At 41.1% G+C, this 16,308-nt stretch overlaps 1 protein-coding gene across 1 annotated transcript in view; it reads right to left on the bottom strand.

The window, feature by feature from the left end:
• Nucleotides 1-16,308, bottom strand: part of ATG14 (autophagy related 14) — a 45,997-nt gene that overhangs the window by 20,840 nt on the left and 8,849 nt on the right. Inside the window, exons 2-4 of the mRNA XM_010372031.2 lie at nt 10,624-10,686; nt 9,192-9,234; nt 4,066-4,147 (exon numbers count right to left, since the gene is read on the bottom strand). Of these exons, the coding sequence (XP_010370333.1) occupies nt 4,066-4,147; nt 9,192-9,234; nt 10,624-10,686 (188 nt within the window). The remainder of the gene's footprint in view (nt 1-4,065; nt 4,148-9,191; nt 9,235-10,623; nt 10,687-16,308) is intronic.

Consider the following 16,308-nt stretch of genomic DNA (forward strand, 5'->3'; position numbering starts at 1 on the left):
TGTAGTCCCAGCTACTCCGGAGGCTGAGGCAGGAGAATGGCGTGAACCCGAAAGGCGGAGCTTGCAGTGAGCTGAGATCCGGCCACTGCACTCCAGCCTGGGTGACAGAGTGAGACTCCGTCTCAAAAAAAAAAAAAAAAAAAAAAAAAAAGAAAGAAATGACAAAAACAAGCTGTAAACTTTCAGACAGATACCTAGGAGCTGCTTAGGCAAGTTAAACCCAAGTTCAAAATCAAGTTCATTATTTTTCCAGGAACATCTTTTCCAGTTTCCCTACTTCAAGATTATTTTTGACCTGTCCACTGCCTGATCAACCCCTTGATGGCCAATTCCATTCCCAGTCCAGGTCTTTCTATCTAGGCCTTTCTTTTCATTCCTACTATCACAATCCTAGTTAACGCTCACCAACACTCTGCCTATCTCCAGCATGGCTCAACTCCAAGCCTTCATGCCCTCTTTCACTTGCTCAATCTTTACAAATTATAGTCAATGCTCAGTGTTTCTCCACTGCCTGTCTAATACAGAGCAAACCCCTCAGCCTCAAGGCCTCCTCCAAATTGGTACATATCCCACAGTTCCCCTCTGCACACCCTTCACTCTAGCTGTACTCAATTGCAACATATTTCAAATCCTTTCTGTAAGATGGAACCACCTGAATGCATGGATGGATGGATGCTGAACCAGTCATCACTCCCTAACTCTCAGGCTATCTATTTGCTCCTGTTTTCTAAATGTTCGAATTTTACTCATTCAGGGAGGCCCCCCTCCATAAACATTCCCTAGACCTTTTGCTCCTCGGCACCCTACGGTAATGTGTTAGGACTCTTCTGATGGCACATAGCTCTTGGTTCCTCACATGAGGTCCCACTGAAGCCTTGCTGTCTCCTAACTAGGGTATAAAAGGCACCTGATAAATGTCTGTGGGTCCCAATCACCCTCCCACCCTCTTTCACTGAGCACCACTGAACTTAGGTATTTGGTTGCACGCATGAGATTTCTGACAGTTTTTTTATTTGTTTTGAGATGGAGTTTCACTCTTGTCGCCCAGGCTGGAGTGCAGTGGCACAATCTCGGCTCACTGCAACCTCCACCTCCCGAGTTCAAGTGATTCTCCTGACCCAGCATCCCGAGTAGCTAGGATTACAGGCACAGGCCACCACACCCAGCTAATTTCTGTATTTTTAGTAGAGATGGAGTTTGACCGTGGCTGACCTCAAACTCCTGACCTCAGTGTGATCTGCCCGTGTTGGCCTCCCAAAGTGCTGGGATTATAGGCATGAGCCACTGCATCCGGCCGATTTCTTACAGTTTTGAAACAACAATCAGCCAGGTGTGGTGATGGGTGCTTGTAATCCCAGCTACTTGGGAGGCTGAGGCAAGAGAACTGCTTGAACCCAGGAGGTGAAGATTGCAGTGAGCCGAGATCGTGCCACTGCACTCCAGCCTGGGCGACAGAGCGAGACTCCATCTCAAAAACAACAACAACGACAACAACAACATCTCTGTCATCCTGCTCAATGTGAATGTCCTAAAGGTTCAGTCTCTTGGTTCCATAACATGCTAACTCATTTTCATTATCTTTACCGAGCTCTTTACAAGTGCTGAAATGAATCTATCCAGCCATGATCCTGAGTCATACAGTGGTCAGAATTTTTGGGGAGGATCCATTTCAAATTTATTATCATGACCACTCGCAGGTGGCAGGAAATCATCAGTCACCCCATCTGCACTCAGTGCAGACTCAGCACCCAGTCATCCTCTCTCCCTACCATCTCCCCATAAACATCAAAATGTTTGGTGCTGTATCTACTCTTGTAATCTACTCTTGCTTCTTTAGATAAGTAACTCTGACTACAGCACAGATCAACTCAACACTGCAATTGCATATAACCTAACTTCCCTATCTATGCCCTGTATCTGTATTATACCATATATCATGAAACCTTAAGTCAAAAGATTCTAGAGAAATAATTCATCAGTCTCTACAATTTATAACGTGTGCCCTTTCGTGAATACATGGCGTAATTCAACAACAAGCTCTTAAGCATGAGTCCAAGCATAGTTTCTGGAATCCATTAACACCTTTAAAATTGTTTGCAAATTTTGTAAGTCTGGTCTAGAGGATGGGAAGGAGACTACATGTACATTCTAAAAGAGCAACATTTCCCAACCCTGGCAGGTCATCAGAACCACGTGGAGTAGTACTACTCAAAGTGTGGCTTCTAGACCTGGGCCCATCTGTAAACTGTTACCAGTCATGAGGAGAGGAGGACAGAAATACAGAGTAAGCACATGGAAGCTATTTTCTTCAACATGGCGATCTGACATTGCCATAACATTCAAGCATGTGATTATTTTCCCAAGTCCAGGATAGATCCTAGGGTTCTCCCTCTAGATTTTAAAAGGGTCACCAGGTGACTGACGATTTGCTAGGGATGGAAACCACTGTTATAGGGTCCACTCCTTTAGAGCTATGTCTAATTCTTTGTGGTGGTTGTTTTTGTTTTTGGGAGTTAGGAATGTGTTACAAAGAGCTGATCAGAGCTTTTAACTTGCTCATCAGAGAAACACACATGCTCAGTAAATTCAGCAATTTCAGGAGGTTCACAGATGCCCGGTGGCAAAGCCCTGAATATCATGGGAAGATGAGGAGAGGGTGAACTAATGTTAAGGAATGGCTTTTTTTGTTGCTACTGAACCAGCATTTGGAGAATGCATACAAGACTGGGTGGAAAGTAGGTTCTACATAGTTCTGTGCACTGTTCACTGTGCTGCCCTAATTGTCTAGTTTAGTAATCCCGTGAAACTCCACGTGAGCACTTTATTAGGACAAATGTTTTCAGCGGAGGCTTTACACCATTACATGTCACTATAAAAGACTTGCTTCTGGAAGCAATGAGTAGACAAGAAAAGGAATTCACGAGGTCTGATGGTGACTCATTCTAAACTTTAAACAGTGATCTTCAGAAATTCATGGACTGCAGCTTGCTGCTGGCGCTCATTTAATGTTACATAAACACGCTCTTTGAGTCTGAAGTAAATCTGATTTTCAATGTGAAAATAAAATATAAAAACTGTTTTTGCCCAGGAGGCAGAGCTTGCAGTGAGCTGAGATTGTGCCACTGCACTCCGGCCTGGGTAACAGAGCGAAAAAACAAAAACAAAAAAAACTGTTCTTGGAGTTATTTCTAAACAGAACTTGTCTCTAATCCTAATGTAACAGAAATGCATATGATGTTACATTAGGATGAGAAACAAGAGTATCCTTGGGGCAAATGGGAAATGGGTTAAGGATGTAGGATTTCTAAGAGAATTCATTTTGACAACGACCTATGATAAAGTATAAAGTGTACAAATACGAGGTAAAATTAATACAGATTACAATGTGGAGACTCACTAAGGGAAAAACAACAAAAACAACATTCTGTGCTTCTGGCATGAGCCAATAATTATTACAAGTGAGTACTAAGTTAGACTCCGAGCTTCCTGTTAGCCAAGACAAATAGGAACATATATTCCTTAACTTTTTTTTTTTTTTTTTTTTTTTGAGACTGAGTTTTGCTCTTGTTGCCCAGGCTGGAGTGCAACGGCACGATCTTGGCTCACCACAACCTCTCCCTCCCGGGTTCAAGCGATTCTCCTGCCTTAGCCTCCCAAGTGACTGGGATTACAGGCGTCTGCCACCACGCCTGGCTAAGTTTTGTATTTTTGGTAGAGACAGGGTTTTGCCATGTTGGCCAGGCTGGTCTCGAACTCCTGACCTCAGGTGATCCACCCACCTCAGCCTCCCAAAGTGCTGGGATTACAGGCATAAGCTACCGTGCCTGGCCAACTTTTTTAATTGAGAAAAGAATCTGGTTATTTAAGGCCTCTATAATTGTGTATTTAATTTTTAAAAATTCCTTATACAAATGTTTTACAAGGAAAGATGAAGGCGAGCAGCAAAATTCTCCAGGTTGCCACTGCCCCACCCTCCCTCTCTTTCTGTGTCCCTCTAGTTTATTAATCCCATGAAATTCCACATGGCACTTTCTAGGGCTGGAAGGAAGGACGCGAATTACTTACTTTTCTCCATTTCTTCGTTTCCTTTACATATTGTTTGTTTTAACTGTTCAATCCTCATCTTGCAGGACATTATTTTCCATCTCTGAAAAAAGCATGTAATAAATATCACAAACATTGGTCTCCTATGATTAATATGATTATCTACCTGGGATCACTGCTTATTTTCAGATATGTCAGAAAACATAATGAAGAAAAAGACCAATATAATTATGTTTGTTATAGCTTTTGTAACTATGGAACATTACGAAAAACAGAACAATGTTTTTCTAGTTCAATGAAGAGAAAAGAGAAATCAGGCCAGGTGCAGTGGCTCATGCTTGTAATCCCAGCACTTTGGGAGGCTGAGGCGGGCAGATCACGAGGTCAGGAGATCAAGATCATCCTGGCCAACATGGTGAAACCCCATCTCTACTAAAAAAAATACAAAGATTAGCTGGGCGTGGTGGCGCATGCCTGTAATCCCAGCTACTCGGGAGGCTGAGGCAGGACAATCACTTGAACCAGGGGGGCGGAGGTTGCAGTGAGCTAAGATCGCGCCACTGTACTCCAGCCTGGCAAGAGTGAGACTCCGTCAAAAAAAAAAAAAAAAAAAAAAAAAAAAAAAAAAAAAGGAAAGGGAAATTACACGAAAAAAATTCACATAGCTCTTTTGTATGTATCAGTAAGCAAAGAGAAAAAAGTTGAAGGACATTGTCTAAACCCACTCTACTATATAGCTACTAGCCACATGTGGTTACTTAAAACTCAATTTAAATCAAAAATCAAAAATCAAAAATTCAGTTCCTTACTCACACCGCCCTCATGTCAAATGTCTGACATCACACATGGCTAGTGCCTACTGGACTGAACAGTGCAGATACAGAAGTCAAGCATCATCACATAGGGTCCTACTGACGCGCGGCTCCAAACCTCTAGTTCTAGTTACTGAGGAGACGGTTAACATAACCGAGTCATCTCACCCAATAAGCAAATAGTACTTGCAAGTTAATAAAAATGGCAAAAAACATTATTTTTTCAGTGCATAACTCAAGTAAGATTTCCTGAAAAGCCTCAGAAAATTACATGAAACATGAAATTGCCTCTTTATATTACCAGAAGTTAGGTTCAGCATCCCCTAAAGCAGCAGTCCCCAACCTTTTTGGCACCAGGGACAAGTGTGGAAGACAATTTTTCCACAGACAGGGTGGGGGATGGTTTACAGGGATGAAACTGTCCCACCTCAGATCATCAGGCTTTAGATTCTCATAAGGAGTGCACAAGCTAGATCCCTCCCATATGCAGTTCATAATGGAGTTCGCACTCCTATGGGAAACTAATGCCACCACTGATCCGACAGGAGGTGGAGCTCAGGCGGTAATGCTCACTCCCCCTACTCACCTCCTGCTGTGTGGCCTGGTTCCTAACAGGCCACAAACCAGTAGCTTGTTGCCTGGGGGTTGGGGACCTCTGCCTTAAAGTGAACAAAGAATCAATAAAAATAGGATCTATGGCCCGGTGCAGTGACTCACACCTGTCATCCTAGAATTTGGGAAGCTGAGGCAGGCACATCACTTGAGCTCAGGAGTTTGAGGCCAGCCTGGGCAACATGGTGAAACCCTATCTCTACCAAAAATAAAAAAAATTAGCCGGGTGTGGTGACATGCACCTATAGTACCAGCTACTAGGGAGGCTGAGGTGGGAGAATCGCTTGAGCCCAGGAGGCAGAGGTTGCAGTGAGCCGAGATTGTGGGTGACAGAGCAAGACTCTATCTCAAAAAAAAAAAAAAAAAAAAAAAAAAGAGGGGATCTACTAGTTAGTTAAAAAGAATGAATATTCTCTAATGCCTCTGTAAACGTGGATAATTAAAAGCCTAAAACAATGCTCAAATGTTTATGGTGTTACACTTATCTAAGTAGTCTGATGGTAAGAGATACAGAACAGATTACAGGGATGTTATGGTGAGCGAAACTCTAACCTCTAGAATGGATTCAGACATTCAAAAACAGATCCACAGGGATTGAGGGGTTCAGAAATATATCAGATATGACCGATGCTCAATTTTAAAAGGTAATAGTCTTTAGAAATGAATATTGAGGTCTTAGATAGAAAAACTAGGAACATGACAGAACTCAGAAAAATCTTCCACAGAACGTATTTTGTTTACTAAAACATTCAGAGTTAAAATAAGCAAAATTCACTTCTATCACAAATTTTAAGTATAATGAAATGTATGAATAATGTTTACTGTTGTGAAAAAAAATTACACATTACAGAAGAAAAACAGAAAATGTGACTGTTAGCCTGACTCCTTCCCATTTCTCAGGGGTAATCTTTAAAATTAAAGTTTAATGTGTATCTTTTCAGGTTTTTTTTTCTTTTTGAGTCAGGGTCTCACTCTGTTGCCCAGGATAGAGTACAGTGGCATGATTATAGTTCACTTCAGCCTTGACCTCCCTGGCTCAAGTGATTCTCCCACCTCAACTTCCCGAGTAGCTGGGACTCCATGCCTGGCTAATTTTTGGTTTTTGTTTGTTTGTTTGTTTTTCTAGATGTGGGGTTTTGCCATGTTTCCAAGGGTGGTTTTGAATTCCTGGGCTCGAGCAATCCATCTCGGCCTCCCAAAGTGCTGGGATTACAGGCATGTGCCACGACACCCAGCCCAGATTTTATGAGTCTATTTATATTTAAAATACATACTCACATAAATGGACTCATACTTCATCCTAGTTTACTTTTTTTTTCATTAATAAATACAACTTGGACATCATTCCACAGCATGTAGACTGACCACATTCTTTTTACCAACTACACAGTATCATAACTTTTTTTTTTGTTTTTGAAATGTCTTGCTCTGTCACCCAGGCTGGAGTACAGTGGCACAATCTCGGCTCACTGTGACCTCCGCCTCCCAGGTCCAAGTGATCCTCCTGCCACGGCCTCCTGAGTAGCTGGGATTACAGGCGTGCGCCACCACGCCCGGCTAATTTTTGTATTTTTAGTAGAAACAGGGTTTCACCTGGTTGGTTAGGCTGTTCTCGAACTCCTGGCCTCGTGATCCGCCTGCCTCAGCCTCCCAAAGTGCTGGGATTATAGGCGTGAGCCACCACGCCCAGCTCAGTATAATTTTTTATCTCATCCAGATTGATGAACATTTATTTATATATTTAGCTTCACCATTATGCTATAATCAGCTTTTTTTTTTAACCCATAAATCTCTATTCATGAGTATTTCCTCTTTTTTTGTTTTTTTTGACAGTCACTCTGTCACCGAGGCTGGAGTGCTGTGGCACCATCTTGCCTCACTACAACCTCTGCCTCTCAGGTTCAAGCGATTCTCCTGCCTCAGCCTCCCGAGTAGCTGGGCTTACAGGCGCCTGCCATCATGCCCGTCTAATTTTTGTATTTTTAGTAGAGACGGGGTTTCACTATGTTGGTCAGGCTGGTCTCGAACTCCTGACCTCGTGATCTGCCTGCCTTAGCCTCCCAAAGTGCTGGGGTTACAGGTGTGAGCCACCGCGCCTGGCCCTTTTTTTCTTTTGTAATTGGGATTTCATTGTTTGTGCTGAAGATCAGTACACAGACATTTCAATTTGTACCCAATTCTTAATATACGTACCAAAAATCTAAAAGCCATGTATTTTAATTCTTTTTTAAAGTTATTCCAGTGACTTTCCAGCTTAAAATCTGGAAGCAAATTTTCCTTATGAGGTCATCAAGTACCAGTATCTTCACATGTTGATAAGCTGTTACGTATGTCTCACCAATTCACAACCGAATAGCATGTACACTACATATTCAAATTTTCAATCTTTCACAGCACAGTATCAAAGTTATTAGGAAAACAGGACTACCACGACCAAAGAGCTCACAGAGTGCACGAAATTCTGACAAGCAGAGCCATCATCAAGGAGCGGTTTTCTTTAGGAAACAGTTCTACTAAAAAACAACATGGGAACAGATGTTCAATACATTAAATGCAGGACTGTGACTCCACAGTGCCATTTAGTATGCTTGGCATTACAGGATATAAAAACCAACCCCCCAACTACGGAACGTTAAGCTGACACCCAAGACAGTCAAAGCCTCCCATAACTCGGTATCCCACACTATCTTCTGGTTGTACCAAAAAGTAAACAATCAGAGAATGATTCCACCTCTTAAAAAAAAGAATCAACACTTAAAAGGGGCTCTCCTCAGTTTTAGTTTCTCGTTTTCTGCAGGTAAATCTTCAGTTTCCTGGTTAGCCACTTCTGACTTTTCCCCCTTTGCTCCCCTTTTCCCTTTTGTTTGCACTTTTTTGTCTGAAGATTTATCCTTTCCTGCTGCTTTCTCAGCTTCATTTCCACTTTTGCAGGAGGGAGTTCAGCTGATAACCGCGCAGATCTCCTCTTGGGCTCTTCCTTTGTGGCCCCTTTAGTGGAGCTGACCTTCCTCTTGGGCATGCTGGCTGCAGGGAAGGCATGTGCCAAGTGCCTGAGAGGCACAGGGCCTCTAGAGCCTTAGCAAAGCTGGGCTGCCTGGCTGCTGCCACACCTTCCCCAAACTCTTTAATTGTTAATTTTTTTTTTTTTTTTTTTTTTGAGGAAGTCTCACTTTGTTGCCCAGGCCGGAGTGCTGTGAGGCAGTCTTGGCTCACTGCAGCCTCTGCCTCCCAGGTTCAAGTGATTCGCCTGCCTCAGCCTCCCAAGTAGCTGGGATTACAGGCGTGAGCCCTTGCACCTGGCCAGAAGTTTTAAACTGTTATGTAATCTGTCAAAATGCTTTCCTCTATGGTTTATAAAGGTTCTCCCCACTCTAAGATTATGTAAATACCCACTCATATTTTCTTTGACACATTTAATCATTAATCCATTTGGAGTGTGTATGATAAATAATTTTTGCAAATAGTATAATAGCCCATTGTTTTTGTTTTTCTATGTCAACACCCCAGATTTCAAAATTATCCTTTATGATGGCTCCATAATTAATTGCCGATACCCCATTTTTGGTAACTAGACAAAATATTTGAGAAGGCCACGCTACAAGTGGATTAAGTAGAGGACTGCCAAATATGATTTTTAAAAAATTTTAATTAAAAATGATTTTATAAGCTCTACCAATTTAAAAACATGTAGCCCCAAGAAAAAGAACATGTATTACAACTTACCAACTGATCTGTTATCCATTTTCCTTCCATAGCTTTTAACACTCTGTAAGGAAAAGAGACAGAAAGTAAGTTATTGAAAATAATAAAATTCTAAGTTCAAAAATGTAAAATCAAACACTTTTAAAATTAAGTTCTCAGAAATGGCTAGAAATGTTAAAATGGGACTTGGCATTTAAAGTGTTTTCCAAATTCCCTGTTCTCTGCAATTTTTTTCATCTCCTTCCATTCGTAGTTCTGAACACTGCTAAGAGCCTTTCTACAAACGTCCACAATAAATCTGTCTAACAGTCTTAGCTTTTGTCCTCAATCATCATCAGTAACTGCCATCCGTCATAATTCACAGTAATAGTTACAAGAGAATTAATGATCTAATAGTTCCCAACGAAATGATACATGCCAGTATCTCCAAATATTGGTTCTATGGAATAAAATGTTCTATGGGAAAAATAAACTTTTTGTGTTTGAGGAAGTTAGGGAAATTACAGAGTTAAATAAATTCAAGCAGGTTTCTCTAATACAGAACATCCTGTTAGATTTAAACTGCTCATGAATGTGTTTATCAGACCACTGCAGACTCTAGAGAAGCTCGGGTCACACTTTGGGAATCACTGGCCTGAGCATTAACTGTTTTCATCGGGGGTGTGAGACATCCATGTTGGCATGGTTTGGGGAGGTGCCACAAAAGAGACAACTCTTTAAGAACCTTGAGTTGGGCAGGACGCGCTCAGAGAAGAGGAAAAACACTGAGGTAGAGAGAAACTGAATGAAGGCACAGAGATGCAAACATCTGGGGTGCATCTAGGGAGCAGGTTCTATACCAGAAGGTTCTATAGGACAATTCTCAATCCTAGGGGGCGAGAGATTTATCAGGTGTACCTGTTAATAACTCAGATTCCCCACCCCCAGCCCCCCCCAAAACACAACAAACCTCAGATTCCTAGGCCTCATCCCATATCTACCGAATCAGAATCTCTGAGGATAGGATTCCAAGAATCTGAATTTTTAACCATTATCTCAGCTAATGAATTCTGATATAGATAATGTGCAGACCACATGTTGTAATATACTGATAAGGACAAAAGAAGAAAGGTAAATGGAAGCAGTAATGTCCTATGGGAGCCACCAGCACTAATTTAAGTCTACTAATCATGCCAACTGTCCTGGACTCACACATCAGTTATCAGGGCCAGGGATTTGATTCATTGAGTACCTACTTTGTACCACGTACCGGGTCTGAGGCCAGTATTTTCTAGAAACTTGGTAGCTTCTCCTGCTTTACCTCTTCCAGATGCACTCCTTTCCTACACTTTAAGAGGCTGTATGCTAGATTCAGTAAGTCAACAATCCATGTATCTGCATACCACAGCAATGAATTAAACCAAATGGTGACTAGATCACCTCCACAAATTAAAAGGCAAAACAAAACACTCACTCTTTTTGAAATTCTTCTTGCTTGCTCTTAAGTCGGCTTAACCTTTCCTTCTTGTCAATAAACCTGTAAGAAAAAATTCAATGTCTTATTTAAATGTTCATTTTTTTCAGTTCAATGAGACTACGCAAATTCCCAAGAACCAATCATTCTGCAGAGTCATGTGAAAATGTCATTGTCCTGATAGTAAATACACATCTTCTCAATGGGGTGCACACAACTGCTAACCATTTGGTTCTTTCAAAACTAAGCTCGAATCCTCAACTTTAAAATTCTTTCCTGTGTTTATAAAATGTCTATAGATGGCCGGGCGCGGTGGCTCACGCCTGTAATCCCAGCACTTTGGGAGGCCGAGACGGGCGGATCACAAGGTCAGGAGATCGAGACCATGGTGAAACCCCGTCTCTACTAAAAATACAAAAAATTAGCAGGGCGCGGTGGCGGGCGCCTGTAGTCCTAGCTACTCAGGAGGCTGAGGCAGGAGAATGGCGTGAACCCGGGAGGCGGAGCTTGCAGTGAGCCGAGATCGCGCCACTGCACTCCAGCCTGGGCGACAGAGCGGGACTCCATCTCAAAAAAAAAAAAAAAAAAAAAAAAAAATGTCTATAGATATCTTCCCCTCAGGTTAAATTATTTGTCAAAACAGGAACATCAGAACACTAAAGTGAATTTGAATTCAAGGAAATAGATGCTCTCACTAGAAAACAAATTTTAATTACTAATCTGGACTCAATCCTGCTCTCTCCTATAAATTGATTCCTTATAATAAATTTTTAAAAATTGTATGTACACTTTTTCCACTAATTTTATTGCTAGTTACTATAGGCTAACAAATTACTTAGTAAAAGTTATCAAAAAGAAGGGGTATCACATTGCAGTTATTATTTTATTTTTTCTTTTTTTTCTTGAGACAGAGTCTCACTGTCGCCCAGGCTGGGGTGCAGTGGTGCAATCTCGGCTCACTGCAAGCTCCACCTCCTGGGTTCACGCCATTCTCCCGCCTCAGCCTCCCGAGCAGCTGGGACTACAGGCGCCCACCACCAAGTCTGGCTAGTTTTGTTTTTGTATTTTTAATAGAGATGGGATTTCACTGTGTTAGCCAGGATGGTTTCGATCTCCTGACTTGGTGATCCACCCACCTCGGCCTCCCAAAGTGCTGGGCTTATAGGCGTGAGCCACTGCGCCTGGCCGCAGTTACTATTTTCTATTTGCCAGTTTTCTATCCTTATTTTCTTCTTGCTAACTTACTTGGGGGTCTTTTGTTTTGTTTTGTTTTTTAATTTTGCAGTTTAAGGTGATAACTCAGGTCAATTTTAAACTTCTATTCCTTTTAAATATAATTACATGAAGTTTTAAATTTCCTTCTATGCACTGTTCTAGCTATACCTTAAGATTTTGATATTGTGTATTTTCATTATCATTTAGTTTGAAACTTTTAATCTTCCATAAGAATCCTTCTGACCCATCCATTATTTAGAAGCATATTGTTTAATTTTCAGATACACAGGCTTTTCTAGGTAGCTTACTGTTACTGTTTCTAATTTAATTCATTCTGATATAGCTACAAAATACATTGTGTGATTTCAATCTTGTGACTTAAGACCCTCTTATGGCTTTATATATGGTACGCCGTGGAGAAAGTTCCAATGAGTACTTGAAATAATGTGTATTCTACAGGTGTTGGGCAGTGTTCTATAAATGTCTGCTAGATCTGTGCTGTTCAATGTGGTAGCCACCAGCCACATATGGCTACTGAGTGCCTAAAATGTGTCTTGCTGCTTAATAAGGGCATGGACAAAAAAAAAAAAATTGTATGACTAACATCATACAACTGACTATGGAGTGAACGTGACCTACTGACCATTTTCAAGGGAACAGGGATAATGACTCATGCTGCAGTAACACGATGTGGTGTTCAAGAATAGGCTTTTGGCTATCTCCCAGCATAAAGGAAAACAATTCAACAGGCCATAACAGACCTAAAAATAATCTGGACAAAGAAGTCTTTCTAAAATACTACTTCCGTAACCCCATGTTTGAAACATACCCCAAGATATCTAAGAGGAAGAGATACAACGGTCTAATCATGACCCTAACAAATTTAATAATCACTGAAAATGCACAATAGTCATTAAACAGAAAAAGCAAATGGGCAATATTATATGTGACAGAACTATATACTTATAATGTGACTATTTACATTTAAATTAATTAAAATTATATTAAAAGTTCAGTTTTTCAGCTGTACTACCATCCACGTTTCAACAGCTACATATGATTTACTGGATGGCGTGCATAACAAGAACATTCCCATCATTGCAGAAAAGTTCTACTGGATAGCACTGCAACGTCCAGTAAGGTGGCAACGGCGTGAAACAGTATTAGAAAACTCAGAAACCAATGTGGAATGTGGATGAACCCACAGATTCATCAATCAGTCTATCAGGCATTTACTATGTAACTGCGACACAGAACAAGGCATCCTCCAGAATACTAAGAAATCTAATTATAAATTCTCCTGCAGTTGACTTGAATTCTTGGACCTATCACTTGTTATATGCTTCCATTTCCTTGCATCAAAAATGAGAGACTAATATGGTATTCACTTTTACATCACTGAGACAACATGGTGATTTATGTTCTGATAATGTAGAAAATAACAGCGCGGTGGCTCAAGCCTGTAATCCCAGCACTTTGGGAGGCCAAGAAGGGTGGATCACGAGGTCAGGAGATCGAGACCATCCTGGCCTACACGGTGAAACCCCGTCTCTACTAAAAAATACAAAAAACTAGCCGGGCGAGGTGGTGGGTGCCTGTAGTCCCAGCTACTCGGGAGGCTGAGGCAGGAGAATGGCGTAAACCTGGGAGGCGGAGCTTGCAGTGAGCCGAGATTGTGCCACTGCACTCCAGCCTGGGCGATAGAGCGAGACTCCGTCTCAAAAAAAAATAACATAAAATAAAAATAAAAAAATAAAAAAAAAAGAAAATAACAAACTCACAAGTTAGCAATCTCAAACCATGCAAAGGACTGACACGGGAAAATAAAATCTTGACTTTAGAGGCCATAAAAGTTCTCCTTTGAGGTCTGTTGTAAAAATGCCACTTTGCTCTAAAACAAATTGGGAAGACAGACAACTGTGTCCAGCTTAATAGTGAACTGGTTGATTTTCTCAGACTTTGTTAAAAACACAAAAGAAACACACTCTTACAAACAAATATACAGATGGCAGCAGGAATAACGAACAAAATATAAGTCCTAGCGCATCAAATATTGAAAGGAACAGCAAAGACAGCAACTACTTTTGCACCAACCTAATACTTCATGAGTCACGTCCTCCTTCACGAAAGAAATCAAAAATAGGTGGTGTCAGCAAAGCTAAAGAGCAGATGATACCAAGCCACATGGGTGTGTCAGGGCTGCAAATGCTCACTCGGTCACTCATCCAGGCTCTGCAGTCTCCATCCCACCACTCACAGAAGGAGAAAAAATTCATTTCACAAGTCTGTGCTTTCTCAATACAGCTTCCAAGAGGTGAAAAATAAGAGTATCACTATAGTCAAACCAAATGTAATGATACATATTATATATATAGTTTTTAAAAGTGTGTGTAGGGGGATCCATATTTCACATATTGTTTTCCAAATTGCAGCTGTCACATAAAATATCTTGGTCTCTTTCACTATGCCAGAACATATTGATCTAATTCACTAACAGGTGCACAGCATTTCGCTGGATGGATGCCATATAATTTATTTATATAAACCTCTACAGGTGAACACCAGTCTTCCTTCCAAATTTTCACTATGATCAGTAACGATACAAATGAATAGCCTAGTGCACCTTTACAGGCTTTTAAGTTTCTCTCTGAAAATTCCTATAAATAAAATAAACTGGGCTGGGCACCGTGGCTCATGCCTGTAATTCCAGCACTTTGGGAGGCCGAGGTGGGTGAATCACCTGAGGTCAGGAGTTCGAGACCGGCCTGGCCAACATGGTGAGACTCTGTCTCTACTAAAAACACAAAAAATGAGCCGGGTGTGGTGGCAGGTGCCTGTAATCCCAGCTACTTGGGAGGCTGAGCCAGGAGAATCGCTTGCACCCGGGAGGCGGAGGTTGCAGTGAGCTGAGATCACACCATTGCACTCCAGCCTGGGTGACACAGTGAAACTGTCTCAAAATAAATAAATAAATTAAATAAAATAAAATAAACTGCTTAGTCAAAGATATTTACAAGCAACATTGTGGGTAATCCTCAAAATTTCCTCCAAAACACTTCATACAATTTACAAACCACCAACAGAACCTGTTTTCTCACACTCTCCCCAGACATTGGACATTTCTTTTTATTCTTTGCTAATCTGATTGGCCTCCCATCCCTCCCTCTGAGAGATGGTTCGTAACTCATTTATTTACATTTATTTCATTATTAGAAAGTTGGAACAACTTTTCATACTTTATTGGCTACTTATTTTTCTTGTTATTTCCCTATGTCCTTCACCCAATTTTTTAATAGGTTTTTTTTCCCCCTTGGAGGATTAGTTAGCAGGGAAATTGGCCATTTTTCTTTCACATGAAATATTTTTTCTATTTTCTTGTTACTTATGTTTTTGCTCTACAGAATTTTCTGAACTTTTATGTAGGCACACATCATTTTTCTGTTGTTTAATGACACTAGTTTTTGTGCCGTTTTCTGAAAGAAATCTGCCAGTGAATCTGTTCCACACCTGGCTCTTACAACACTATTTCCTGTATTTTCTCTCCCAATTAAAAAAGTCTTCTATATTATTTACTAAATTATTCCATACTTAAATGACTTGGGTTGTTCCCCCCTAAAAAAGCATTCTCTCAAATGAACTTTGTTGTTTCATAAATTCTTCCATACTTTTATGACTTACGATTTTTTTCTGTTAAAAAAAGGTACTCCTTTAAACTGACTTTCCAGCAATCCCTCTGTGATACAGACAGACGGGAACAAGGAGAAGGGTGCTCACACACAGCCCCAGTGGCACCAAAGAAAGCACACAACCCAGCTCGGGCTTCAGAGGGAGCCACCCGGGAGGACTGCCTGTCCACACTGAGACCTGAGGGTGAGCCAGAGTTGATCCTGTTAAGGGAAGGAAGGGCATGGAGGCAGAGAAAATTCTATGTAAATGCCCCAAAGCATTTCAACATGCCAAGTGGGAAAACAATGATGGGAGTATGCTACTAATGCGGTAGTGGTTATGAATGCAAGTCTCACTTCCACTCTGTACCCCGACTACAATTACGGGCAACTGAGTGGACCTAACCACAGGTCAGACTATTCACACAAATCTGCCCTTTATTATCAGAAAAACACCACCAGGGCATGCACTCTATTAGGGATGCAGACCATTAATACTGTGCTAGGAATAACTAGTCTCACTATAACACCCACAATTTACTGAGCACTTACTATGTCCCAAGCATAGTACCTTTCATAAAGTAACTCTCACCCCTCTACCCGCCTGTCCAGTCCTTTCCCTCATTCCAGGGTTACACATTTACTTTGTGCCTACGGTTATGGCAATGAAAAGTCTCAGAAACACTATTAATGTATTTTAAGAAAGGCAAAAAATAGATTTCAAATAAGCAATTGAGGGCCTAAAAAAAAATATCCAACCCTTTGATTCGGTTACTGCATTTCAAAGAATCTATCCTAAGAAAAT

Source organism: Rhinopithecus roxellana, chromosome 5, assembly GCF_007565055.1.
Source record: "Rhinopithecus roxellana isolate Shanxi Qingling chromosome 5, ASM756505v1, whole genome shotgun sequence".
Lineage (NCBI taxonomy): Eukaryota > Metazoa > Chordata > Mammalia > Primates > Cercopithecidae > Rhinopithecus > Rhinopithecus roxellana.